The following is a 27,215-nucleotide window of genomic DNA, read 5'->3' as shown; positions in this document are numbered from 1 at the left end:
TATCCTTTTTATACACTGGTGCCCAAAACTGTACACAATATTCCATGTGCGGTCTGACCAGGGATTTGTATAAGGGCAAAACTATGTCTTTATCATGGGAATCTATTCCTCTCTTGATACATCCCATAATTTATTTGCTTTAGCAGCAGCCGCCTGGCTCTGGTCACTAAAATTAAGTTTACCATCCACCAATACCCCCAAGTCCTTTTCAGCTACAGTTTTACTAAGTAATTGACCGTTTAGAACATAATTATACTTTTTGTTTCCATGGCCCAAGTGCATAACTTTACATTTATCTACATTAAACCTCATCAACCATTTCTATGTCCACTCCTCAAGCTTCCACAAATCCCTCTGAAATGCTAAACTATCGACCTCAGTATTTATTACTTTACACAGCTTAGTATCATCTGCAAATATTGAAACTTGACTGTATAAGCCCACTACAAGGTCATTAATAAAAATATTAAAAAGAAGTGGCCCCAATACTGACCTCTGTGGCACTCCACTGGTAACGTCAACCCAATGGTGTAATGGTGTGAGGTATAATGGTGTAATGGCTCCTCCATGTGCTTCCTGGTGCTGGCAGCCACGCCCCCTGCAGCCTGTATGTGTGTATAGGAGAGGTAATGGCTCCTCCATGTGCTTCCTGGTGCTGGCGGCCACGCCCCCTGCAGCCTGTTGTTTCCTGGTGCTGGCGGCCACGCCCCCTGCAGCATGTGTGTAGGTGTATAGGAGAGATACAACAGCTCCAGGCAGCCATGTTATAGCAGAACATGTCAGGAACTTGTGTAGCTGATGTCTGTGTCTCACACATGTTTATAGGAGGAGAGATACTCCTATACACATGGCTGACAGCCTGTATAAAATGGTGTGAGGTACAATGGTGTAATGGCTCCTCCATGTGCCTCCTGGTGCTGGCGGCCACGCCCCCTGCAGCCTGTGTGTGTGTATAGGAGAGATACAACAGCTCCAGGCAGCCATGTTATAGCAGAACATGTCAGGAACTTGTGTAGCTGATGTCTGTGTCTCACACATGTGTATAGGAGGAGAGAACATGTCAGGTACTTGTGTAGCTGATGTCTGTGTATCACACATGTGTATTAGGAGGATGCAGCATGTCAGCAGATGCAGCACACACACTAGCAATGCTTTACTATACATTACACACAGACATGAGCAGGGGGAGGAGAGGGGAGGGGGAACAGGGGAGACATCACTGCCTCTGACCAGCCTCATTTACATAATAAAGAAAAGATGATTTTATAATAATTAATGTATGAATTGACTACATAAAGGCTGGGATGGATCCTTGTGAGCTGCTCCAACAGAGAGAGGTGCCAGAAATAGTGACAGAGACCTGATGACAGGTGTCCTTTAAGGAGGCGTATAATATTGCACATCCCACTTTTCAGTTTACAGTATTATTTTATTTTCCAAAAGTTCTCCTTCTCATGCTGCTTGTATATAGCACATTATGCACAATCTGTCTATGCACAAGCCCCTTCTGTTCTATAACATGCTGCCTGCAGATAGACACTATATACAATCTACTAAGTGCCTTCTGCTTTATAACATGCTGCCTGCACACATCTGCTCAGCTCCAAAATATGCTCCATGTTCTAGCTGCACAGCTCCTCCTGTTCTATAACACACTGCCTGAAGATTGGACAGCATTTACAAGGCAGCAAATTCCCTTTAATACTATTTACAAGAATTGTATATACCGTATATTGTAACAAGAATATTTAGCCTGCGAAAAATCACTTAGAAATACAAATGCTTACAACAATCCAGTCTTGAAATGTCTAAACATTCTGTGAAACATAGCGCTGAGTCCCAGAAGGCGTGAGGTTTATACCCTGGTATTAGAACTAAAATGTCAAAATTATCATCATTTATGGTAACAACAAAAAAATAACAATCCACAGAAGACCTTTCCAGCCCCCATGTTCTCCACTTGAATTGCCTACAAAAACACAGAATATTGCTGCTTTCTGTGAATATATTGATAAAATTGTAATCTCTCACAATGGGAACAGATGTGGAAGATAGGAGCCTGGAATTACCCCATTAGAAGGAAAAGATGTTCCTGTGCATCACTAATGCCACTCTGCTGTGCTCAACATTTATACTGTCTAGAAGAAAGTGGGTTAAAAGCTGGAAATGTGTCATTTAGGCTGATATTTTAATAGAGATTAAAAATTCTGCCATCATCTGTAATGTATTCAGTAGGGGGGCATAATGAATGTAGGACATTGGACACGGCTTTATTATTCAATGTATGTACTGTATATGTAAAAGGTTATCATTACCCCATGAAGAAAGATAAGCTAGATACGCAGTTTTTATGTTTAAGTTCTCTATGTGTTGTCTATGATAAAGTTGAAGTAGAATGAGCTCACGTTCCTATGGTTTCTTTATTTTGTAATAGATATTTATTTTAAAGAAATAACATAAAATTTACGTTACTGTAGGTTCCATATTACCGGTAGGTTTTTTTAATTCCTACATACTTATCCGGGTTATAACAGGAGGAATCGCTGTAATATCTCATGTAAACAGAGATTTTTTTTAAAGTTTTTAATGAACCCTACGATAGTTATAGGAATACATACATAGCAGCTGCAGTACTCAACTTCATCTCTGTTGTAAAGGAGCCATTACAGACACCAATGACCCTTGTCCATAGATCTACCATATGTATATACAAGGCAGTCCCCAATTTTCGTACACCCCACCCCTGGTTACAGACGCAGACCTCTCTGCCCACTGTGACGTCTGGTGAAGCTCTCTAGATGCTTTACTTTAGTCCCAGGAGGCATTGTCCAGCTGTAAGGTGTCTGTAATGAAGCTTTATTGATAAACTTTGTTTCCATGACCAATCCATTTGTCACAGGGACAAAAAAATTTTTTGTCTAGAGCTACAATTATAAAATATACCTGTTCCGGCTTACATACAGATTCAACTTAAGAACAAACCTAAAGTCCCTATCTTGTACATAACCAGGGTCATGAGTCTACTTGGGAATGATGCAACAAGTTTTTTCAAACCTGGATGTGGGGATCATTTGCCATTCTTCCTTGCAGATTCTATCCAGGTCCCTCAGGTTGGATGGTTAATGTTGGTGGAAGCCATTTTTAAATCTCTCCAGAGATACTTAATTGGTTTTGGTAAGGGCTCTGGCTGTGCCAGTCAGGAATAGTCACAGAGTTGTTTTGAAGCCTCTGCTTTGTTATTTTTGCTGTGTGCTTAGGGTCATTGTCTTGTTGGAAGATGAACCTTTGGTCCACGCAGGCACAGACCTTTTTCTGGACCAACGATAGTCATCTCACACAGATCCCTATTGGTTTACATCACTTGATGGGATACAACAATATTCTTTGTGTACTCTTCTCCTCGTGTTTGACAAAGGCCGTGTAGGCCCGAACGTCATTTTTGCACAATTTTCAGTTTCCATAAATAAAAATTCTTGCATCGAACATTATAGTTGTGCACAGTCCTTTGGAGTACATGTACAAGGCGTTGGATCCCTAGACTGTGGCACAGGAAAATAGTGGAGTGCGGATGGTTTTACTACTGCCAAGCACTTCTATGCCACATCCTGCCTCATGTAGATCTGCCCTGTACTATAACCTGAGCCAGCTATAGCCTGCTAATAGGCTAATGTGCAAACGCAAAGCAGGAACTGCCATAATAACTACCCACTCTGTGGCTGGGGGTGGCCCTTTCACTTTTTTTAAGGTAGGGAAAAGCACCCACAACATTCCAAATAAATCTAAAGAACTTTGTGGCACAAGCTTCAGCACCAAGGCGCTCCTTTATTAGTGGACGTCCCTATGTCTGTTTACAATCAATCTATATCACTATATAATTACAAGATTCTTCTCCATACTAATTGTAAAGCCGCTGGGGAACAAGGGAGGCAAAATGTACTAAATGCTACTGTGCACACAGGTCCATTCACAGGCCCCACCGGATTCCTTAGAGATGACACAAGTGTAAAGAGTCCAAAAAGACTTAGCTCTGATGTTGGTTTATATAACTTAATTACTGAGCTTTCAGGGAGAATGTCGATGTTTAGGACAGGAAGGAATGTGTTTTCCATGAGATATCCCCCCTTTTATTCTAAACTTAAAACACATAAATAAGAAAAATTAATGGCCGAATGCCTAACAATTACAAATCTGCTGACATTCATCAAGTCTCCTGCTGCCAAGTCTAGGAAAGATCTGCCTGGCACAACATTGTAAATATGAGTTTTTTTGCTATTTTCATTTAACTTTTCATAAAGGCCTCCTTATTTGTCATAGCCATATATTACATTAATATAAAATATTATGCAAATTATTTTCTATATATTTTTTTTAAATATGGCACAAATTCTTTTCCATTAAACAGCAGCTGTATATGTCCTCTATCTCATTCAGGTCATATGGAGAATGTGGTAGAAAGATAAATATAACATTATGGACAGTATTTGTGGTGTTGGAGGGAGTAGGCACACTCAGAAGATGTCAACGGGACAGATGTATAAAACGTGAGTTTATCAGAGGCTCCGGCTCGGCTGCCAAGTCCTGCAATGGCATGGCAGTTCTGAGCCATTTTCATAACTCAGATACATGCTTGCATCTGAACTCAGCCACCTGGTATGCACCCATTCCCACCCTACCATGTCTGCATGATGTGAAGTTGGCAAAACAGAAAATAGGCTCAATTAATATTTCAGGGCTTCCTATTTTCAGGTATATTAGCCCTGATAAATCTGGACCAATTTGTTGGTCACTCTTTTACATAAGTAGCCCATGTGCCTTTACTATTCCCATGAAGACAAGACTCTTAAATATACTCAGGATAACAAAATAACACATCCTGTAATTCACTGTTATTAACAAAAATACAGCATTTCAAAGATATAATTCCAACTTGTCTCTATCAGTCCTGGTGCATACAATTTTGGTTGCCCCAGGATCCAACCGTGAATCTTCTTCTGACTAGGGTCGGGCATGGCAGATGTCCCCACCCTTGAATTCTAAGACAAGCTCACACAGATACTCACATGAGAATTTCCTGACGTCAAGTAACATCGTGAGGAGACTAAATCTACAGGCTACAGACAGATAAGATCTACATAGCAGGGAAGGGATACAAACAGAACAGCTTACACTGTTTGTTATAGCTCAGACGCAGCAGAGCTAAGAGTGTCATTGTGTATAATATATGACTCATGGACCTCAACATCTCTCTCTTTCTATGTGTCAGATACTAGAGGAATGTTCAGAAGCTAAATGAAAGTGTAAATAAACCTGGACCCAAATAAAATAAACCACATTGTCAGCACACAGTATCTCAGAGCAATAGAGGAATCGGAGGTGTCTGCTCAGCTAGTGCCCACACACACTGCTGAATCTTACACTGACCATCACTGAGTGAGAGGAGCTAAAACAGCAATTAAACTGAGTAAAATGGTAAAGTAAAGGGTTAAAAATGATCTTTATCGTGTAAATATCACTAGGGGATTGAGATTTGAGAATTTTCTTTCATGGGAAAACCTCTTTAATGTTCATTAAGTGACTCGACATTCCTGATTCTTACTATTGACCTGTATGCAGAATTTTAGGGCCCCTGACTGGAAGATTTTTGTGGGCTTCCATAGCAGTGTATACACAATTTTTTTTTTTGACCAAAAAATTTTTAAACTATGAAAAGCTAGACTGGACCCTACTCTACTGCATGTGCCCACTCGGTTTATAGATAGCCCCTGCACGTGCCCACTCAGTATATAGATAGCTCCACCAGTCCACAGTCAGCTCCCCCCCAAGTCCACAGTCAGCTCCCCCCCAAAGTCCACAGTCAGCTCCCCCCCAAAGTCCACAGTCAGCTCCCCCCCAAAGTCCACAGTCAGCTCCCCCCCAAAGTCCACAGTCAGCTCCCCCCCAAAGTCCACAGTCAGCTCCCCCCCAAAGTCCACAGTCAGCTCCCCCTCAAAGTCCACAGTCAGCTCCCCCCCAAAGTCCACAGTCAGCTCCCCCCCAAAGTCCACAGTCAGCTCCCCCCCAAGTCCACAGTCAGCTCCCCCCCAAGTCCACAGTCAGCTCCCCTTCAAGTCCACAGTCAGCTCCCCTTCAAGTCCACAGTCAGCTCCCCTTCAAGTCCACAGTCAGCTCCCCTTCAAGTCCACAGTCAGCTCCCCTTCAAGTCCACAGTCAGCTCCCCTTCAAGTCCACAGTCAGCTCCCCTTCAAGTCCACAGTCAGCTCCCCTTCAAGTCCACAGTCAGCTCCCCTTCAAGTCCACAGTCAGCTCCCCTTCAAGTCCACAGTCAGCTCCCCTTCAAGTCCACGGTTAGCTCCCCTTCAAGTCCACAGTCAGCTCCCCTTCAAGTCCACAGTCAGCTCCCCTTCAAGTCCATAGTCAGCTCCCCTTCAAGTCCATAGTCAGATCCCTCCAGTCCACAGTCAGCCACCCCCAGGGCCTCATCTGTCGTGAGGCTGGGTTAAGTACCCCTGTTGGGAGCGGTGGATTGCCAGTAATGAGGATTTACTTTTGCGCCTTTAAGACGTCAATGTAATTGAGAGGCAGAGTGGCGCAGCATAGACTTGCCTGTGTGCGCCGCTCTGCAGGACACAGGTCGGCGTAACGTCATTGCAGATGCCGGCAGAAGAAGACGAGGAGGAAGAGACAGCAGCGCCGTGGGAGCCCTGGAGCTGGAGCCTAAAGGTAAGTTTTAAGTTGTTTATTTTTTACATTCTACAGGGGGTGGCTACGTTCTGCTGGAAAAGGGGGAGCTCTGTACCATGTGGGGGAGGGGTAGCTGCTTGGCAGCCGTAAGGTTGATGTGCATCCCGTCCCCTGGGAAAATGAGTTTGACACCCCTGCTCTATGGGCACTTATAGAAGCTGCCATAACTAAAAGTGAGCATCATTTTACCTCTTCCAAATTTTTTTCCTATCCCTATGAATATGGTGTATATTATTGTCAGCAAGTAATGAATACCCCATAACATCTATCCGTGTCGATAAAATGTTCTAGTAAAATGAAGTCCGATCCATTTCTAGCTGGAGGGATGTCTGAGGCTGCGGTCCTCGGCATTCAGTTCAGCCTTACATCATGCTCAGGCTTTTTTCTGTCCATTGTTTTCTATAGAGCCATTATATGTGGAGGTAAATGTCTGACTCCTATTTCACTGGAGTATACCAGCTAATATAATGCAAGTTTTCCATTGTACAATGTGTGTGAAAATCATTTTGCTGGCAAAATAATGAAAACAATTTATTCTCTTCCAAATGGAACACACGGCCGTCTAACAATGCTTAATGGTCCACATCAAGCTAGGAAAATTATTTTGTGCTTGTATTCGCTTTTGTGATATGGAAGCTACTGAACCCTGGCAGAAAGAGTTGCTTGTGTTATGTTACACAATACACTTTTGCATATTACCCCCTTAACGCCGCAGCCCTTTTTTGTTTTTGCGTTTTCATTTTTCACTCCCCACCTTCAAAAATCTATAACTTTTTTATTTTTCCATGTACAGAGCTGTGTGATGGCTTATTTTCTGCGTAACAAATTACACTTCAAAATGGTGGTATTTAATATTCCATGCCGTGTACTGGGAAGCCAGAAAAAAATTCCAAAATGCAGTGAAATTTGTATAGGTTTTATAATGTTTTCATACATTCACAAAAATTAAAAACTCCTTTACAAAATTCTTTTTTGGGATTTTGCCGTCTTCTGCCGCTAATGACTTATTCATACTTTGGTGCACGGAGCTGTGGGTGGTGTCATTTTTTGGGGCTTTTGATGAAGTTTACAATGTTATCATTTTTAGGACTTTACAACCTTTTGATCACTTTTTATAGAATTTTTTTTTTTAAATGGCAAAAAAAGTGCCATTTTCAACTTTGGGCGCGATTTTCCGTTGCAGGATTAAACGTAGTGAAAAACCGTTATTATATTTTTCGGACGCGGCGATACCTAATGTGTTTATGATTTTTACTGTTTATTTATATCAGTTCTAGGGAAAGGGGGGCGATTTGAATTTTTAGGTTTTTTTATTTTAACATTTTTTTTAAAAAATTTTATTTTTACTATTTTTTAGACTCCCTATGGTACTTTAACCATAGGTTGTGTGGGATTTGACTCCCACACAACCTACGAATGAATGGATAACCCGAAGGCTTCCATGACGATGGATCGCCGCTCCCTGATGACGTCACGGGGAAGGTCGATCTTCAGAGAGATGGCGGCTTCGCCGGCGGCAATCAGCGGTAAAACACCCGTGATCGGTGCTGTTGTTAACGGTAAGCCTTTGCTGCAATATGAAGCAAAGACTTACTGGCTATGGTGAGGGCTCAGTCCATGAGCCCTCTCCATGCACACGCACCCGGCATGTGACGTACTATTACGTCACATGTCGGTAAGGGGTTAAGGGGATCATTAACTTGAAGGGGATCTGTCAGCAGTTTTGGCCATACAAAACTGCGACCATATTAGGGAACGGCCCTGGAGATCTGTGGAACCATATATTTGTGAATGTTGTCAGTAGTGACAGGGCTGTGAAAAGTGAAGTTGTAATCTAGGACTGCAGCTCTTGCAAGGGCTCTGTGCAGGACTTCCAGCCTGAAGAGCTTTCTGCACTCTGCTTTGTGCTGCCCCACAGCCGCTCCCTTATGCTAATAGTAGGAGCCCTATCAGGATTTTGGATGAATAATTCCAGCAGTCACTCACAACAGAGAGGAGAGGATGTGAGTTTATTTCAAAGAGCAGGTTGAAAGACCCACCCAGAGCACTTGCAGAAGCTGCAAACCTGGATTAAAAGATCACTTTCAGTCACTTTAATTGCTGCTTACTACACACATATCTCCAGGGTCTAGGCACTGTCTTTATTAAAGTCAAAACTTTACGGGAAACATAGGGATTCCCTTTTAAGCCTTAACATTCTCTTTAAATCAACAATTTGGTATAACTTACTAATCTGCCTCCATGCTGTAGCTTCACTGATTGTTACACTGCCCCCCCCCCTCTGCTCCCTCAGCATTTCCCCCTCCCTCTGCCTGCTGTAATCTCACACAGTGGGAGGGGGGAACAGCCTTTGAAGCTACAGCACAATGGTGCTCTGGTAACACCCCCAGGAGGCCTTCTGACTCATTAGCATAATTTTAAAAGTTGATTTCAGAAGAGAGGAAGCCATGCATAACAAATATAAGAAGATTACCACATTCACAGTGCCTGAATCTTTGACCATGCTTGATTTTGATATTAGATTTAATTAAACAAGAGAAGTCAAAAATGGATAGGTAAAAGAATAAAAGAAAATACAATAATACAAGAAAGGAAAGTGGCTATTGGATCTAAAGTAGCACAAGTAGGGTACAGAAGCTAACTCCGGGCAGAGCTTTAGCGTCATCCTTTTTGGTAGATGCTCTATATTATCATTCATTGTCTAAGTCGTGCAGCGCATCCCACAGGCAGCCTACATCCTGGAAGTGACCTATTTGCAGCTCTCTGTTAGTATTATTTAGACAGCAAGGATAACACACTCATTACAAAGCTGTCATCGTCTCATGCTGGCTGCCCTGCGTGTGTGATGTGTGTTTATAGAGCTCAGAAGAGACCAATATATACTGTATTTTTAGCTGGAAGAGATGGCGAGAGCGTCAGAGCTATTTCTAGAAGGCCTTGTCTTATGTCCTGACACCACAATTACTCTGCCCTCAATGGGAGCAAACAAATGCAGCAAAGAGAAAAAACTACAAATAATGAAGACCTAATTACAATGTACCAAGCACAGGGGCGCAGCTACAGAATGGCACGCGTCTACGTGTTTACTTTACCAGCTCAAGACACAATATATTTGAATATATGGGCAGCGCAACCCTATAATTGTAGACAATGTCTTGCCTTCTGCCCTTTTAAGGCTTCGATAATCACAGTTTATTCCTGAAGAAATAAAAAGTAACAATAAGACGTGCAGTCAGCCACAGCATGATTATTAAGCTGTACAAGGTGTATCGCCTAATGCAACTTATAGGATCTGACGCCCTTATTCTTTCAAAGGAACCAATCCCAACAAAGCAAGACATGGTCTCCTTTATCAAGTGTCTGAAAGCAAAACTGTTCTTATTGATCATAAAAACCACTACATGCAGAAGATTTGTTCGAATCACCAGTACTCTATTTCGTATTGTTTCACTTTTAACACAATAGTAAAAGCTACGTTTTAATCACGCACTAGAATTTCTTCTAATTTTTCATAGTGATTTCATGTCATACTTATTGACCTTCTTACCATACTATTTTCAATGCCCTAAGCAGCTCAGTAATTCTAAGACATTCAGAAATGATTTTAGAGCAAATTTGAATAAATCCTGAAATACAGTGAAACCTCTTTGAACAGACCATCCAATTTTGCACAGAAAATTGGTCTTTTAAAGGGGCGGTCTGCTCATAGGGGGCAGCTTCCATTTAGTATGATGGGGAAAAAAATCGGCAACTTAAAAAATTCTGTGTTTTGTGGAAGTCTTTTCAAAGGGGTTGGTCTTGGAAAGGTTTCACTGTACATGATGGAGATGTGTAATCTTAAATATTCTAGATCACAATGGATGAATTATTATGACAGCAGTGGCAATACACTGGATTATTGGTTTGAAGCATAGCTGTCATTTGAGATAACTTTTTGTATTGTGTATGAAGGGCTTCTAGGGGGGTTACCAGAGCACCTCCGTGCTATGGTTTCACATGCGTTTACACTTCCCCCTCCCACTGTATGCTGAAACTTCCTCTGCTTGAGATTGCATCAGATTTAGGGAGGGGAAGTGCTGGGAAGGCTCTGATAATATCCCCCAAAGCCTATTTGGCTCATAAGCATAATTTGAAAAGTTGTTTTTAGAAGGGAGGAGACAATGGATAATAAATATAATAATATTATGTAAATGTCTTTCAAAACACATTGAGACCATTGATACATTAAAAGGGACCCTGTCACCACATTTTTCCCATTAAACTACCAGCTCCCACAGGTAGGACATGAAATGTCCTTTCTAGAATTCCCTTTATTTTATGAAATTTTACCCTTTTACCTGAAAAAAACTTCCCAAGGTCATGTGAAAATGAGCACTGAAGAGTCATAGTGGTTTATTGTGGTAAACTTTGAGGAGAGAGTCCCTTTATATTAAATACTATGGGAGAGTTTGTCTTAACAGTTTTTGCGCCCAAATAGTTGCCTCAATTGCACAATTTTTGGCAACAAAATTGGCACAATTATGGATATGCAACATTCTGGGTGAAAAAAAAAACGCACATCAGGTGTGATAAATTGCTGCCTATGTGATATGAATATCCCTAGTTTTAACTATAGGTGTATATTATATGTCCTACTTTTTCAGCCCTCTGTGAAAATTTAAAAAAAATGGAAAAAAATAAAAATTCTAAATATGGAAGTTTTATTTCTGCAAAGAGCCTGGACAGGGAATACAATTACAAATCTGATATGAGAGAAGGATTTGACTTTCACATAAAGGAACAAATGACCAGAACCGTATTCTAAAAAGGCAAAATTCACTGGAAAGAACAATTACACTATGAGGAGTTTAAGGAGAACAAAAAGAAAAATAACAAAGAATAAAGAGAAGCCATCACAGATCTAACGGCTGTGCCGCTGAATAGCAGCTGAAAAACCCAAGAAGAAGACTGGACGTTTAGGAGAAAAACTATTCATATTCTGTAAAAATGGATTTGACGGCACCAGGAATGGCGATTGTCTCGGCGCACGGCTTCATGATTACGTTTGCCAGGGTTATAAAACCGCCACATCTCCGTAATAAGAAATCAGAAGAAATCCCCTTCTCAGAAGCCTTTCATCCAATCCCGCCGGCCGGACCTCCTGATAATGGGCTTCAGCTCAGGCTGTGCGGAAATCAATTTTCTACTTGTATAGACCTACATACATTGTTATTAAGCCTCCACAATGACTCATGATAATAGGGACATGTATTCAGGAGGCAGTTACAAGATAATTTACTGCTCAGCAAGGTAATGCTTAAAGTTTTATAGTGACAAAGGTTCTCCAACAAGGCTGAGGACAACCATGTACAATGAATATTATTGAGTCTTGTTTGCCACCAAGCCCCAGAAAGAAAAGTAACTTTAAAATAAGCCCTTATTAGATAAAGACTTTATCTTACTTAACTTTTGTCAAAGGGAAATACATTTTTTTTAAGTTTATAAACATTAATTCGTTTTAAAATGGAAAATCATACAGTTTACCAATATGCAACTAAGGAAATCTACCATCATTTTGGGTTATGCACAGATTCGTAAGTAATTATCAGCCAAAACACAAGTAATTGTAATTATTATCAAAGCACTTCATGTACGAAACATAAAAAGGGGGCGGGGCGTGAAGTTGTCTATAGATTCGGCAGAAGGTAGGACATTTGATCTCTATGGGGCACATTTACTTAGGCTTTGCGCCACACTTTTTTCGGACTGTGCCCTATCTTTGATAGGAAAACAGCTTGGACAGGTATTTAAGTAACGGGTGCGTTGCGATTGTGTCGCACAGGACCCTTTTTTGTCGCAGCAGCGCTGGTTTAAATGCAACACAATTAAGGGGGTGTGCAGTCAGACAATCCGACTAATTCGGACTGAGCATGGGATTTAGCTTTAAAATTAGCTTTCAAATTAAAAAGATCCCTGTCTCGGATCGCGGGCGCATCCGTGCTCCTCCGTGTGCCCCCGCTGCTGCCCCGTCTCACTTACCTCTCCCGGCTCCTGCTCTTCCCCAGACTGCCATGCGCACTCCTTGGGCGCACGCGCGGCTCCTGCCGAACCTGACCTGACCTGACTACGAGACTGTCTCCTGCTAAGGTACCTCGACCTAGGCTGCCACTGTGGGCTAGTCGCGCCTGGGAACGACCTGGTGGTATCCTGCAGCAGCAAGTCCAACCCGCTTTGCGACGGGCTCTGGTGAAAACCAGGTGCCACTTGGATTCCGGTCCCAGGTGTCGGCTAGTTCCATCTCCCGTGGTGGTCCAGAGGATCCACTGATCCTGACAGTTTCCATGACATCATTGTTTATTGTCAGCAGAATCATTGCCTCTGTATTTATGTGTCGGGAAGGTAAGAAATCTCCTTACAGAGACTTTGCCAGTTAACACTGCCTTGCAGGCATGTGGAGACTTACAGCCATTGATGCTCCAATGGGGGATTCTGGGAAATATGCAGATGTATTTTTCAGAATAGGATAAAGAAAACATTGCCTCTTAGCTATGTTATAAGGCAGTCCCCTTAATGTGTATCGGCCATGTGGAACTTTAGATGGAGACAAAATATCAATATAATATGTAAATAAGAGTAAACAAAGGTCAATACCAACCATCTCATAAGCGTTGAGCAGTTTCTTCTGAACGTCAGGTACTGCTCCTAAAGACTCCAGATAAGGGTAGCTGTCTTTCATGGTGAGGGTCACAGAAGGTGAGCTGTCATTGTTCACAAGACGTGATGCCAGAGACAGCATGCATTGTTTCAGGCTGGAGCTGGTAGGAAGTCCACAGAGTTCTTTCAGGGACACCAACGCGTTCTAGTGTAGAGCAAATAGGAAATAAAATCAACACCAGAACAAAACAAAAAGAACACAGCATTATAAGGCCCCTTCCACACTAGCGTTGCATTTCACGTCAGGGTGCAATGCGTGAAAAACTGACGTTTTTGGCAGCGTTTTTGTTCCATTTTTCCTTGGAGTCATTAGCGTTTTTTCACGCGCGTGTTGTTCGCGTTTTTGGTGCGTTTTTCATGCACGTTTTTTAAGTCAATGGAACTTTTTCAAAGGGACCATGGTTCGGGAATAAAATGTTTTATTTAATTGAAAAAGAATGTCTTCTGATAAGTTAGCAGATGTATGCAAACATCTACAATCTTTTCTTCACTGTTCCGCGCGTATATTATCTCCCGACAAGTTAGCAGATGTGAAGAACAGTGAAGAATAGAATAAAAACAGTGAACACAAGATCATTTAAGTGAAAAACACAGTAAAGAACACAGTAAAGAACACAGTGAAGAATAGATTACAGATTGTTCTTCACATGCTATTTTGTTCGCACCGTTCCGCGCGTATCTCCCGACAAGTAAGCAGATGTGCCGAACATCTGTAATCTATTCTTCACTGTGTTCTTTACTGCGTTTTTCACTTAAATGATCCTGTGTTCACTGTGTTCACTGTTTTTATTCTATTCTTCACTGTTCTTCACTGCGTTTTTTTAATTAAATGCTCGATCTCGAGCAGGGGAATTATTCATGTCACCTAGCAACCCATCCATTTAAAACGCATTGCACACGCATTGCACTTGCAATGCTTGCGAGTGCAATGCATTTTTGATGCGTCTCCATAGACTTGAATGGGGCGGGAAAAACGCGCGTGAAGCGCAAAAGTAGAGCATGCTGCGATTTTGACGCGCGTCAAAACAAACGCAAGCACACGCGTGAAAAACATCGCAAATGAGGAAAGGCCCATTGGAAACAATGGGACAGAGTGCAATGCAAGTTCTGCACGTCAAAAGCACGCGCAGAACTCGCGCGTGAAAAACGCTAGTGTGGAAGGGGCCATAAAAATAGGCTTGCAGGGTTAAAGGGGAAACATTTAAATAAAATCCCTGTTACAAGTGATTTACAAATGTATGTGTAGGTCCCCTACTTGTAGTTTTTTTCTGTATTCTCCATGGTTATGTGATGCAGAAAGCAGCATCACTGGGTCATTTGCTAGGACTTTATGACCTTACATCATGTGACTACAAGACAGGGAGGAAGTTGTTTACTTCGCCCATGGGGGCTGGTTACATCGTAATATCGGACCCCTTACAGTCATGCGACCTGTGATGTCAAACACAGATGGGAGGGAAGAATATTCGTGAAGTACATGAAAAGACGAAAAAGAGCTTGAAAAATTTTTCAAAAAAATTGACCTACATGGTTTTATTTATTTTATTACTGTGGCATTTTAAGGACCCAGCCATTCTATGTTTTTACATTTCTATTTTTATCTCCGACGCTCTGTGTGAGGGCTTGTTTTAAGCGTGACAATTTGTGCCTCTTTGTGGCACCATTTAATATTAAATGTCATATACTTGGAAGCTTGAAAAAAAAGCAAATTTGTAAAACTGGTTCAAAAGTTTTAATTTGTAACATTATGGGGCACAAATAACTATTTCTTTTTTTTTTTCATTTTTTGGAAGGCAGAATTTACAAAACAGCAATTTTGGCATTGTAGTGAATATGGCACTGATTGTGTATGTAAAATATTAATGGTAATATTCCATGCAACCAACTGGGAAGCTGTAAAAATAATTCCTAATGTGATGAAATGGACAAAAAACCTCAGTTGAGCCATTCTTATGAACTTTCATATACTGTATTCATACTTTGGGTGTGCAATTTTTAAAAAAACTTTGGACATTTGGAGGGTTTTTAGTTACAGTGTTTAGCATATGGGATACCGTATATATACTCGCGCATAAGCTCCACTTGAACTTATACACAAGTATATAAGAATAATGAACTCATCTGTCGGCGCTCACATCCTCTTCTCTCCATCTATGCGCTCTGACAACATACACAATGTTGGTGATGTGTGCATCTGCCCATGATGCCGGGAACCCATAGAGTAGAAGAGGAGAGGTGCAGGGAGTAAAGGAGGACCCCAGGGGTAAGCCCCGGAGTGCGAGTACTCAGTCTATAGTTTTTCAGGGGCAGGGCTGGGCATTTCATTAATGGGGAGGGAGCTGCTGAGGACATCTCACTAATGGGGGCTGCTACTGCTGGACGTTTCATTAAAGAGTAGCTGCTGCATATCCCACCCTAGGCTTATACATGAGTCAATAAGTTTTCCCAGTTAAAAATAATGCGCTTATACTCGAGTATATACAGTAATCATTTATAAACTTTGGTTTGACAGGTTTCGGACCCTATACGGGGCTTCTACCAACCACAACCACCAGGACATGCATTTTCCTCCTAAATGCCAACTACTTTCAGAACAAAAATACACTGGGAGCAATTCATGAAACCATATTGGCCATATTTCTGGTGTAGTTTGTGCAAAAAATTCCTTACAACACATTTATGAAGGTTTTTAGACCATTGTTTTTTCACTTTTCCATCACTTCTGACAAAGGGGTGTGGTCTTGAGGGATAGGCATGGTTGGGTAAAATATAGTCCAGGTCGAACACATTGCTGTGACAGTGATGAATCTGTAGCAGCAAAAGACTAGTGTTGTTGAGCTCTGCTCTCTCGGAACCTGCGACACATTAATGTATTCCCCCGACTGTGGTGTTATGTTATAGAAGAGAACATTTTAATTGAATCTGTATTAAACTACCGCAGTCAGCTGCTGAGAATGGAATCAGTCTTAAATATAATGATTTCTAATAACAATATAAAATAATTACAGTTCTCTCAGTATTACATTTATAGAATTACATTCATTTAAAGCTTTTCTGATAACCTCCACGACTAAATCTATATGTTAAACATTTCTTTCAGTTTATGTGGACATACCCTAAACGCACAGACCATTTCTGCTCCAGTGTTGTAACAGACCTCTTCATATCAATGGGTGAATCATCTGTGAAACCGGTTGTGTGTCCACTAACATATACCTAGTCACTGATCTACCTCTAGTAAAATGTATCATCTCTTTGTAGAATTGAGGAAAACAATGTGAAGCATGAAAAAACCCTCAAAAAACGTTGTTGATATTTTTTGCTTTGACCTCGCTGTTCTTTACTTTAACCCCTTAACGCCGCAGCCCTTTTTCGCTTTTGCGTTTTCATTTTTCACTCCCCACCTTCAAAAATCTATAACTTTTTTATTTTTCCATGTACAGAGCTTATTTTCTGCAGAACAAATGACACTTCAAAATTGTGGTATTTAATATTTCATGCCATGTACTGGGAAGCGGGAAAAATTCCAAATGACGTGAAATTGGTAAAAAAAAACGCATTTGTGCCGTATTCTTGTGGGCTTGGATTTTTTCAGAATTCACTGTATGCCCCAAATGACATGTCCACTTTATTCTTTGGGTCGCTAGGATTACAGGGATACTACATTTGTATAGGTTTTATAATGTTTTCATACATTTAAAAAAATTAAAACCTCCTGTACAAAAATTTTTTTGGCACTTATAATTTTTTATACTTTGGTGTATGGAGCTTTGGGAGGTGTCGTTTTTTGCGGCTTTTGATGACGTTTACAATATTCTCATTTTTAGGACTATACGACCTAATGATCACTTTTTATAGAATTTTTTATTTTTTTAAAATGGAAAAAAAGTGCCATTTTCGACTTTGGGCGCGATTTTCCATTACGGGGTTAAACGCAGTGAAAAACCGTTGTTCTATTTTGATAGAATGGGCATTTCCGGACGCGACAATACCTAATGGGGGTCATTTACTAAGGGCCCAAATCGCTTTTTTTCCATTGCTTTACCCGAATATTTCCGATTTGCGCCAATTTTCCCAAAATTGCCCTGGGATTTTGGCGAAAATCGGGTGGTGTGGCCATAAGAAAACCCGACGGATTCTGAAAAAAAGCCGCATTGAAAGAAAAAAAGTGTCACTTGACACGTGCTTACCTGCACCCAGCGTAGGACGGTGAACTTCAGTGAGGGAATTCAGCGCAGCAGCGACACCTAGTGGACATCGGGCACACTACCTTAGTTAATCGCCGGAAGACCCGAATCCTCCACAGAGGACGCGCCGCTGGATCGCAACAGGACCGGGTAAGTAAATCTGCCCCAATATGTTTATGATTTTTACTGTTTATTTATATTTATATCAGTTCTAGGGAAAAGGGGGATGATTTGAGTTTTTAAGGGTTTTTATTATAATTTTTTTTGTAAACTTTTTTTAATTTTTATTTTTACTATTTTTCAGACTCCCTAGGGTACTTTAACCCTAGGTTGTCTGTAAGATCCTACCATATACTGCCATACTACAGTATGGCAGTATTTGGGGATTTTACTCCTCATTCATTACAATGTGCTGATAGCCCGAAGATGCAAGAACCTAGGCTTCCATGGCGACGGATCGCCAGTCCCCAATGACGTCACGGCTTCGCCGGCGGCGATCAGCTGGAAGACATAGATCACACCAATCACGATGTTACCAGTAAGCCTATGCTGCAATATGCAGCAAAGACTTACCGGCTATGGAGAGGGCTCAGCCCGTGAGCCCTCTCCATGCACCCGCACCCGGCATGTGACGTAGTATTATGTCACATGTCGGTAAGGGGTTAAAGGAGTTGTATGAAATAAATACATGGCTATTTCTTCCAAAGAGAAAGTCTGCTTGGTATCAATGACAAAATCCTGCAAAACCAGACACAACCCATTGACAGCACTAAACTTTCTGTTAGAAAGAAGCCATGATTATAAAATGGTTGTATGGCATTATACAAGGTACCCCAGTTACAAAGAGCTAAAACCTAGATTATCAAATAGTAACTGTGCATTGGGATGCCAACCACTGGGGTGCCAGAGCTACATTAATGAATGATCTTAGCAACATAAGAGATTCTTACCTGCATATTTTCCCGGACATCAGTGGCTTCCCTCAGCGGATGAACAGCAAGTTTGAAGATGTCATCTACAACTTTGAGGCCAGTGTTCCTTAGCATTGTGTACTCTCTGGCTTTTTTCCCTATCCGTGCAGATAATCCACGTTTTTGAGCCTTACCACCTCCCGCTCTGCTGGTGATTGCAATGTGGACAAAAAGTTTAGCGTGTTCCATTGTGTCGCCAACAAAAGAGCGCAGTGGCACGTGTCTATATCCAGGCTGCAAACACTCGATGGGTATGGTATACTGACCAATAAATTCATCCCCAATATAATCATCATCAAGAACCATAAACCGCACCATGGCCAACTCTGGGAGGTTTACCTGAAACTCAAAGCTTTCATCAAAAATTGGGTTGTCCCCATTCTGCTGCACTGTCCTAGTCCTCTGTTCTGCACAGTCTGCAGGGATGCCATGGATTTCAATACACACGTATGGATCAATCACATCCCCTTTTGCACATGCACCTTTCGGTTTGGGAAAATTCTGTCCACTGATGATTTTGATGTGAAGAACCTGAGGGGATACACCAGGCACAACACCTTTGGTGTTGGCGCTGAAGTACGATACTTGATCTCGCATGATGGATGGTCGAAGGACATACCCACAACCACCATTTTGAAGAAACCAGCCAATGTTCAGATCCATCATTGGACCTGGAGTCTGGAAATTCATAGCCACAATCTGGCAACCACAATTCCAAAAATCTTGCGGGTTCATGTTACTTGAGTCTATCCGCATTGGACTTGGATACACCCTTGATAAAAACTTTTTATTATAGTTTACAAAGTCTTCTGGATACTCATTAGCAATGCGACTTGCTTGGCTCTCACTAAAGGAGCAGATTTCACCATAACTTTGGTTTTTCATGGAGACGTCAAAATCTTTGTACTGCACAGATTTACAAATTGATACTAAATCTGACAGTTCCCTACAAAGTTTGATTAGTCTCTGTTCTCCAAAGTAATCTTCTGACATTCGTCGAGACATTTCAGCTTCCTCATCTTCATCAGTGACCTCTCCCTCTAAGAGTTCAAAATCTGATGGTAGCTTTTTACCTTTCACGATAATCTTTTTCTTAAGTTTTTCAGGAGAGGGAAGGTAGGATTCTGCTGGAAAAGGCGTTTCTGTGTAGAGTTTGCTCCCAAAGATCTTCTTTATATGCTGCACCATAACCTTCTGTTGTTGTATGGAGCAGTGGTTGCCAATGCAAAGAATTAGAGGATACTCAGAGGAGATGAAGGCATATTTATTAATCACTTCGATAACATTACGAAAGCCCAATGGTGAGGTCATGCTATTTCGATTACAAATGATTGGCTCGTTATCTGGCCCATCACTGACATCGAGCTCGATACTTCTACAAGCCATTTTTAGTGCCCTCACATATCCATTAATATCTGCTGGACCTCTAAACTGATCTTCAATAAGGTATGTGTTGTGGGAGGAGTTCATATAATAGTGTGACAATGGTTGAGTCATATCCTGGCAAACCTTTCTGTGGATAGGATCAAATATATCACATTCTTGGGACAACAAATACTTTGTAAAACCATCAATGGTAAGAAAACCCTTCATGCGTCCTTCTTGAGTAAGCTCATAATTTTGTATAATGTCCAAACACATATCTTCTGATACCTGAGTCGTTCCTTGCTCAGACTCTAAGAATAGTAGTAGATCATTCGCATCTAAGTACTCTTTATTTTTGGAAATTTGTACAAGTAGAAAATACACCTCCGGTCTTGTACATAGTTCACTAAATGCTTCACAGAATTCTTCTTTGGTCACTCTGGTGGTAAGTTTTTCTTTACTCTTTTGGATTTCTTTAAACTTTAACCTAACTTTAGTTTCTTTGATAGCGGGGGAGAGTTGTTTGATCAATTCAACTGCTGTATCTTCTAACATGATGCCATTGCCATCTACATCTGCGGCTTCAAAGATGGATTTTAACCAAGTAAATCTAGGTGTGTTCTGCCCACCTTCTACTAAGTCCAGTGGTTGTTTACTATGAGAGACTAAGTACCTTAGACCTGACACCCAGATATTGGCCACATCAGCTGAATTAGCCACCAAGTCTAAAGACTCATAATTTTCTCCATGAATGATAGAAAATGCACTATCCTCACAAATTTGATCCGCCAGTCCGTTGTTCCTGAATGTTTCTGTATTCTTACCAAGCCTAATTTCCTTGATGGCAGAGATGTCCAGCTTTGCTTTTTCAGGATCTTTTTTAGAAGGCTCCCAACGTAATGCTTGCAAATCAGTGTCAAGGGTGAAGAAACGACTGTAGATTCGAGAGTTTGGTCGAACTTTCTTTAATTCACAGCCGCCTTGCATAAAACTGATGCAGTCACTGGCACTGCTTATCTTCTTCTCTGATGGCATACTGCTGAAGGATACTGTTTTCTTCCTACCAGGTTTTTGGTTTGCAGGGTCCTGCAGAAAGAAGAAAGAATCATATATAAATGTACATATAATACAAATAAAAGGTAATACACAATTTAACAGATAGTAGCAGCCAAGCTGTTTAAAGGACATATACCACTCGGGTAGACACAATTTAAATTTACCGGACAACCTTTTTTCATGCACTCCAGAACATGTATCTTGATTAGTCCCGATACACTAAAAAAGCTACTTTTTAAAATAGTCTAATTGACGTCAAACAGGTGGCCTGCTGCTCCTTCAGTTCCTAAGTATTCTCGCTTGCTGTGTGCGATCATATCTACCCACCGCCAACCCCAAGAGCCGGTAACGTCATAAAATCGCGCAAGTGAGGCCCTCGAAACCCTTATAAGCAGCCAGCTTGACCTCAATTGCTCTTGGGGCAGGTGGATTGTAGTGGGTAGATACGATAACACGCAGTAGGCATCTGCACGATGTCCACAGGAGTGTCTGGCGCTAATAAACAGATTTTAAAAAGTACATTTTCAGCATAACAAAGGTGTTTCAGGACTAATCAAGAAATTTTCCAGAGTGCATTAAGAAATGTCAATTACACCCGATATCATCTCTAAACAACTAGCACAAAAAACGTCAGCCACATCAAGCGTTACTACTTCTAAATCTGAAGGAACTCAGCAACCAGAAAAACCGCACAGTAATAGCACACTTAGTTATGTCAACCAAGTTAATAGTGACCTGCCACTGGAAAGATCCTATATGTCCCAATATTAACGAGGTAATCCAGCAAATAAACACCACCTATGCCTACGAAAAAGCTATTGCGATACAAAACAATAAATTATCACAATTTGAAACTCAATGGGAGAGCTGGACCAAAAGCCCACACTTGAAGGAATAACCAACAACATAACAGCTTTCATTTTTATATTCTTTCTTTTTTAGTTGTTTTATTCACCTTCCCCTAGTAGTTTCGGGACTCATCAAACGAATGGGTGAATGGTTTCGAGTCACAACAGTAGACAAGCGTACAATAACAGACTCCGGCAAGAGATCTTGCTTTTGCTTTATGACAATAACCAATTGAAACAAACTAAAAAACTAACAAACAACTAACTCACAATACATTAACATAGTGAAAGCCACGAGTTTACTAACACCAGCTTTAGCAGAAGCAGAATGGTTATGTAGTAAATTTGTAAACTCTTTTGACCGTATGAACTGCAAAAACTATTTTGAATTATGTGGAATTAGTGAATTATGTGGAACATAACTTTAATGATTCTACTTAGGATGCTTTTACACAAACGTGTGAGAACGGCTGTATGAAACCTGTACCGTACCGTTGCGGTACGGGTTGCATACCTTCCCATGCCTTTAAATGGGCAATACGTCCATCCTTTTTGATGGACGTATTGCCCACCGTTTCGTAGCACACCCTCATAATTATGGGCACGCCACACTTCCACCTGCAGCCAGGCGAGCACACATCAGTCTGAAAGTGGCCTTTTTATAATGACTGAATCAGCTACATGTGTACCATCATTAACACCCAACCTCAGGTATCAATGGGGAATATGTAGTAAAAAATCATTAAAGAAGTCACAAAATAACCACCTGTTGGGTCACTCTGTACATAGGGTTAATATGGCTACACTAAAATACATGGCCAATGTCGATCTAGAGGCCACTCTAATGACTAAATACAATTCATGAACCTCCTCCCACTAACTTGTACATGTTTCACTCTAACATGTCTATCACACCTTCAGAATCAACCATAGATTTAGCTGGAGAACAAGCCTCAGGCTTGTGTTCAGAGTTTGGTCCGAGAAAGTCAGGTTCTTTCTACTCTTGGCTATTTCCTTGTCAGTTGTTTTGTGCACACCGATAGACTTCAATGGGATTTTTTTTTCCCCTCCTCACACTTGCATCAAAGTAGGACATGCTCTACTTTTGAAAATACGCTGGTATGAAAATATCTATTGAAAAAGCCAAAGTCAAAGTTGACAGCTGATACATCCAAATCCATAGAAAAGAGGTCAATGATCCTGACCTTCTATCTTTATATGTGGTAACATCTAGCTGCCTGAAGGATTTTCTCTACATTTTATGCAATGTTTAGTAAATGTTTTATCTTCAGTGCATATTAATAGATTATAACTTGCATTCTTATTGAGGAAACATACCCTGGATGTCAGTGGTGAATGGAAGGATTGCCTTCTTATACTAGAGGTTTTTAAATTCGATGCTAGTAGATAAAGTCCTGGGTGATCACTTATCGAGCCTAAAATTCTTCACTTCACTAATCCATAACAAACATTCAATTAGACGGCATATGGTTGGCCATTTGTGTATAGGGAGCAATACATTTTCCTAATATTTGTGGAAATACTGTAGATACCGGAGTACTTGTGATAAGACATAATGGGAGGTGTCAAAGGATTATAAAAGAACAAGCTAAAGTGCTCTACAAAAAAGTTGCATAAGTAATATACAGGGGTTTCCCAACATATCCACAAAGGGGAGGTTTGACTGTATATGTATATGACTGTATATGACTACAAAAGGAGTTTGAGGAGATGGATGGTAACATACTGTATGTTTGCAGGGGTGCATCCGTCTCCTTGCTGGGCATGGGCATTTGTCTTATAACAGAAGTTTTCAGGCCACTATATTTTATATGTAATCACCTGTCTAGGTAATGTGAGCTTTGATAGAACTGATTTTAATGAAGATATTTTCCTTCTGTGTTAGACAATAAAATTCTAGAGAACTATGACAATTTTATTTACTTTGCATCAACTTGACAAAAAAAAATAGATACACAATTTAGGCCTGTTTATATCTACACTGTGTCTGCCATTTATAGTAGAAACCACAACGCTGCATGGTGAGCTACTGTGGACTACGGTGGACTACTTATAAAGAGGTCCATAGGGATCCTCCATTGTGAAAGAGCCTTCCATTCAGCTGTAAACAGAGAGTGAATAGCAACAACAGTGCAAATTTAGTGTCCCATGTACCCCCCCTCGCCCCGCATCCAAAACAACCTCATGCCACATCCCCTCCGATCAACTATAATCTGTAGCCCCGTACTGGCCCCCCTTTAATGAAATGTCCACAGCAGAGCCCCCTTTTAATGAAATGTGCACCGCAGAGCTTCCTTTAAAGAAATATCAACAGCAGAGCCCCCCTTTATATAAATGTCCACAGCAGAGGCCCCTTTATAGAAATGTCTACAGAAGAGGTCCATTTAATGGAATGTCCACAGCAGAGCCTCCCTTTAATGAAATGTGCCTTGTTGAGCCCCCTTTACAGAAATGTCCCCTTTCATGAAATGGCCACCGCAGAGCCCTCTAGCATAAATGAAATGTCCGCAGAAGAGCACCCCTTTAATGAAACGGCCACAGCAGAGGCTCAGTTAATGAAATGGCCACAGCAGGCCCCCTCCCTTTACAGAAATGTCCACATTGAGCTCCATAGGGGAAAAAAACGTGATTCTGCCGTGGAAAAGTGTTTGCACGCGGACTGGAGAAGACAACAAGAGAAAAAGCCAGAGGTGAAAATAGTTTTTTTTAACCTGGCGATCTTCACCTAGGGCCTGTACCGCCTATATGAAGATCTGCCATTGAGCAAGACTGCCAGATCCATTAATCTATGTATGGGTGGTCCCCGACTTAAGGACACCCGACTTATAGACCACCCCTAGTTACAAACTGGCCTTTCTGCCCACTGTGACCTCTGGTGAAGCTCTGTGGATGCTTATTATCAGCTGTAAGGTGTCTGTGATGAAGCTTTATTGATAATCCTTGTTCCCATGACATCACAAAATTTTGAAAATCCAATACGACTTACATACAAATTCAACTTAAGAACAAACCTAAAGAACCTATTTTGAACTGTATCCCTGACAGATTCCTCACAGAAGAATAAAATGTCTGCCAATGGGAGGTCTGGCTGGTATCATACTGTGTTGAGCAGACCTGAGGATATCCACGGTGATGAAACTCATCAGGATCCTTTTGAGCGTGGTCTGTGTTTTGGAATTCCAAACAAAAATCTACATAATCTTCTGCGGGGAAAGTATTAGGCCACATCACTGCAACCTACTGAGCCATGAAATAGCAAAGTTCAAATCCAGGATACAGAAAGCTTAACCGGGTGCTGTATGAAGTCCTAGAGGAAATTGGGACACATTTATAGACCTGTATACATTACTACATCCAGAAATCTCCTCATTCACAACCCCCCCCCCCCCCCAAATCAGAAGCCTACGAAAAGTTGTGTTTGCCTCTATTCGTCTTTAGAACTGTATTTTCTGTATACGGATACATCTGACTTTGAGGGGCTGTATCATATCCCATTGCTGCCATAACATAAAACATTCATTTTGGACATGCAACTAAACTCAATAGACTTTATGAATATGTGGATTGGTAATAGTCCTATGAAGACATGGGGTTAGTACACCCTCTTCATACACAGCCATAAAATGGAAAAAGAAGCCATCACTGACCAATTAACCTTGTTTGCTACCTGTATTGGTTTCTCCACATGGGGGCTGGTGTTGTTGCCTGGAGAGTAAATGCTTCCTGATTTTCTGGCATGTTCTAACTTGCTTGGACTTGTCCTCAGGCTTAGTGGCAGACAAGGAAAATAAGACTTCTTTGGGGGTCTTTTTGCTTCATAACCTTGGATAGTTCTTTTTATAGAAATCTCCAGTTAAGGCCTGTTACACACGGACGTATGGCGGCAGGATCCCATGGTCTGCGAACAGTGCAGTGCATGGGAAATGTAATGTAATGTAATAGTGAATACATCGCTGGTGCGGATGTTTGGCTGACAGGGGGAAAGTCCTTGCATTTTATTTCTATATTATGCAGGGACTACCGTCCACCATATGGCACATATACACGGGGTAACATGTAACCGGCTTAAGGGTACATTCACATGGCTATGTGCTCACCTGGGATCCGGGCTGGGAGGAGGTGTGAGCGCTCTTAACCCTCCTCCCTCAATATGCAGACGAGCAGCGGCAGTATAGGAAAAGTCCAATACTTTGTGGTGCAGCCGCCTGTGTGCTCACCACGCCATGACTGGGAGCTATTGAGGTCTATGGGGGCAGTGATCTGGTCGCATCACTGCGACCAGAACGGGCATGTGATTAAGCCCAAATGATGGACTTAGTGGGGGTTAGGCAGGCTCCTTTGGACAGTCTCTGCTCTCCATAAGATTTAAGTTGCTTCACATATGCCAGAAGGGGACTGGAGTTACTTAATAATAATATAATAATATTTATTTATATTGCGCCATCAAATTCTGCAGCCCTTTACAACTTATAGGGGACAAACAAATGTATAATATATATATCATATATTAAAGAATACAAGCAGTCATATAGAACAATAGGAGTGACGGCCCTGTTCACAAGAGCTTACAGTCTATGAGAATGGAGGGGGTGACACAAGAGCTTACAGTCTATGAGGATGAAGGGGTGACACAAGAGCTTACAGTCTATGAGGATGAAGGGGGTGACACAAGAGCTTACAGTCTATGAGGATGAAGGGGTGACACAAGAGCTTACAGTCTATGAGGATGAAGGGGGTGACACAAGAGCTTACAGTCTATGAGGATGAAGGGGTGACACAAGAGCTTACAGTCTATGAGGATGAAGGGGTGACACAAGAGCTTACAGTCTATGAGGATGAAGGGGGTTACTGCAGGTCAGGAACAGGCCCTGTACAAGGTGATAGAAAAATGTGTCAATTACTGCTTCTATGTTCAAGTGGCAAGTCTCGAAAAACAATGATAAATAACCCAAATTAAAGTGAACCTGTCACCTGACATGTCATTTTTAGTTGGGGACAGGTTCCAATAGCCTATGCAATGCTGATTTTTTGTGAATGCCGAAAAATCCATGCCCACATGGAAATGGTGCAAATGCATTTTTCAATGCATTTTTCCAGTTTCCCACTACATGGCATGGAATATTAAATACCGTAACCTACGAAGTGCAATTTGTTACGCAGAAAACGAGCCCATACACGGCTCTTTACATAGTCCTTTGTTCTAATTTTCTGTCAAACTGTTAAGGCTGCCTTCACATGTTGAAACCAAATTTTGTACTGAATTCACCGACATAGCACCCAAAGAAAGGATATAGCCTCAGAGAAGATTGAACATGTCCACTGGAACAGGTCAC

At 41.3% G+C, this 27,215-nt stretch overlaps 1 protein-coding gene across 1 annotated transcript in view; it reads right to left on the bottom strand.

Annotated features, from left to right (window-relative positions):
• PLCL1 (phospholipase C like 1 (inactive)) overlaps positions 1-27,215 on the bottom strand; it is a 202,655-nt gene that overhangs the window by 48,658 nt on the left and 126,782 nt on the right. The window contains exons 2-3 of the mRNA XM_072121250.1: positions 18,572-21,043; positions 13,376-13,579 (exon numbers count right to left, since the gene is read on the bottom strand). Of these exons, the coding sequence (XP_071977351.1) occupies positions 13,376-13,579; positions 18,572-21,043 (2,676 nt within the window). The remainder of the gene's footprint in view (positions 1-13,375; positions 13,580-18,571; positions 21,044-27,215) is intronic.

The sequence above is a fragment of the Engystomops pustulosus genome, chromosome 8 (assembly GCF_040894005.1).
Source record: "Engystomops pustulosus chromosome 8, aEngPut4.maternal, whole genome shotgun sequence".
Taxonomy (NCBI): domain Eukaryota; kingdom Metazoa; phylum Chordata; class Amphibia; order Anura; family Leptodactylidae; genus Engystomops; species Engystomops pustulosus.
Note: the sequence above shows the minus strand (reverse complement) of the source record. Positions and strands in the feature narration are given on the sequence as shown.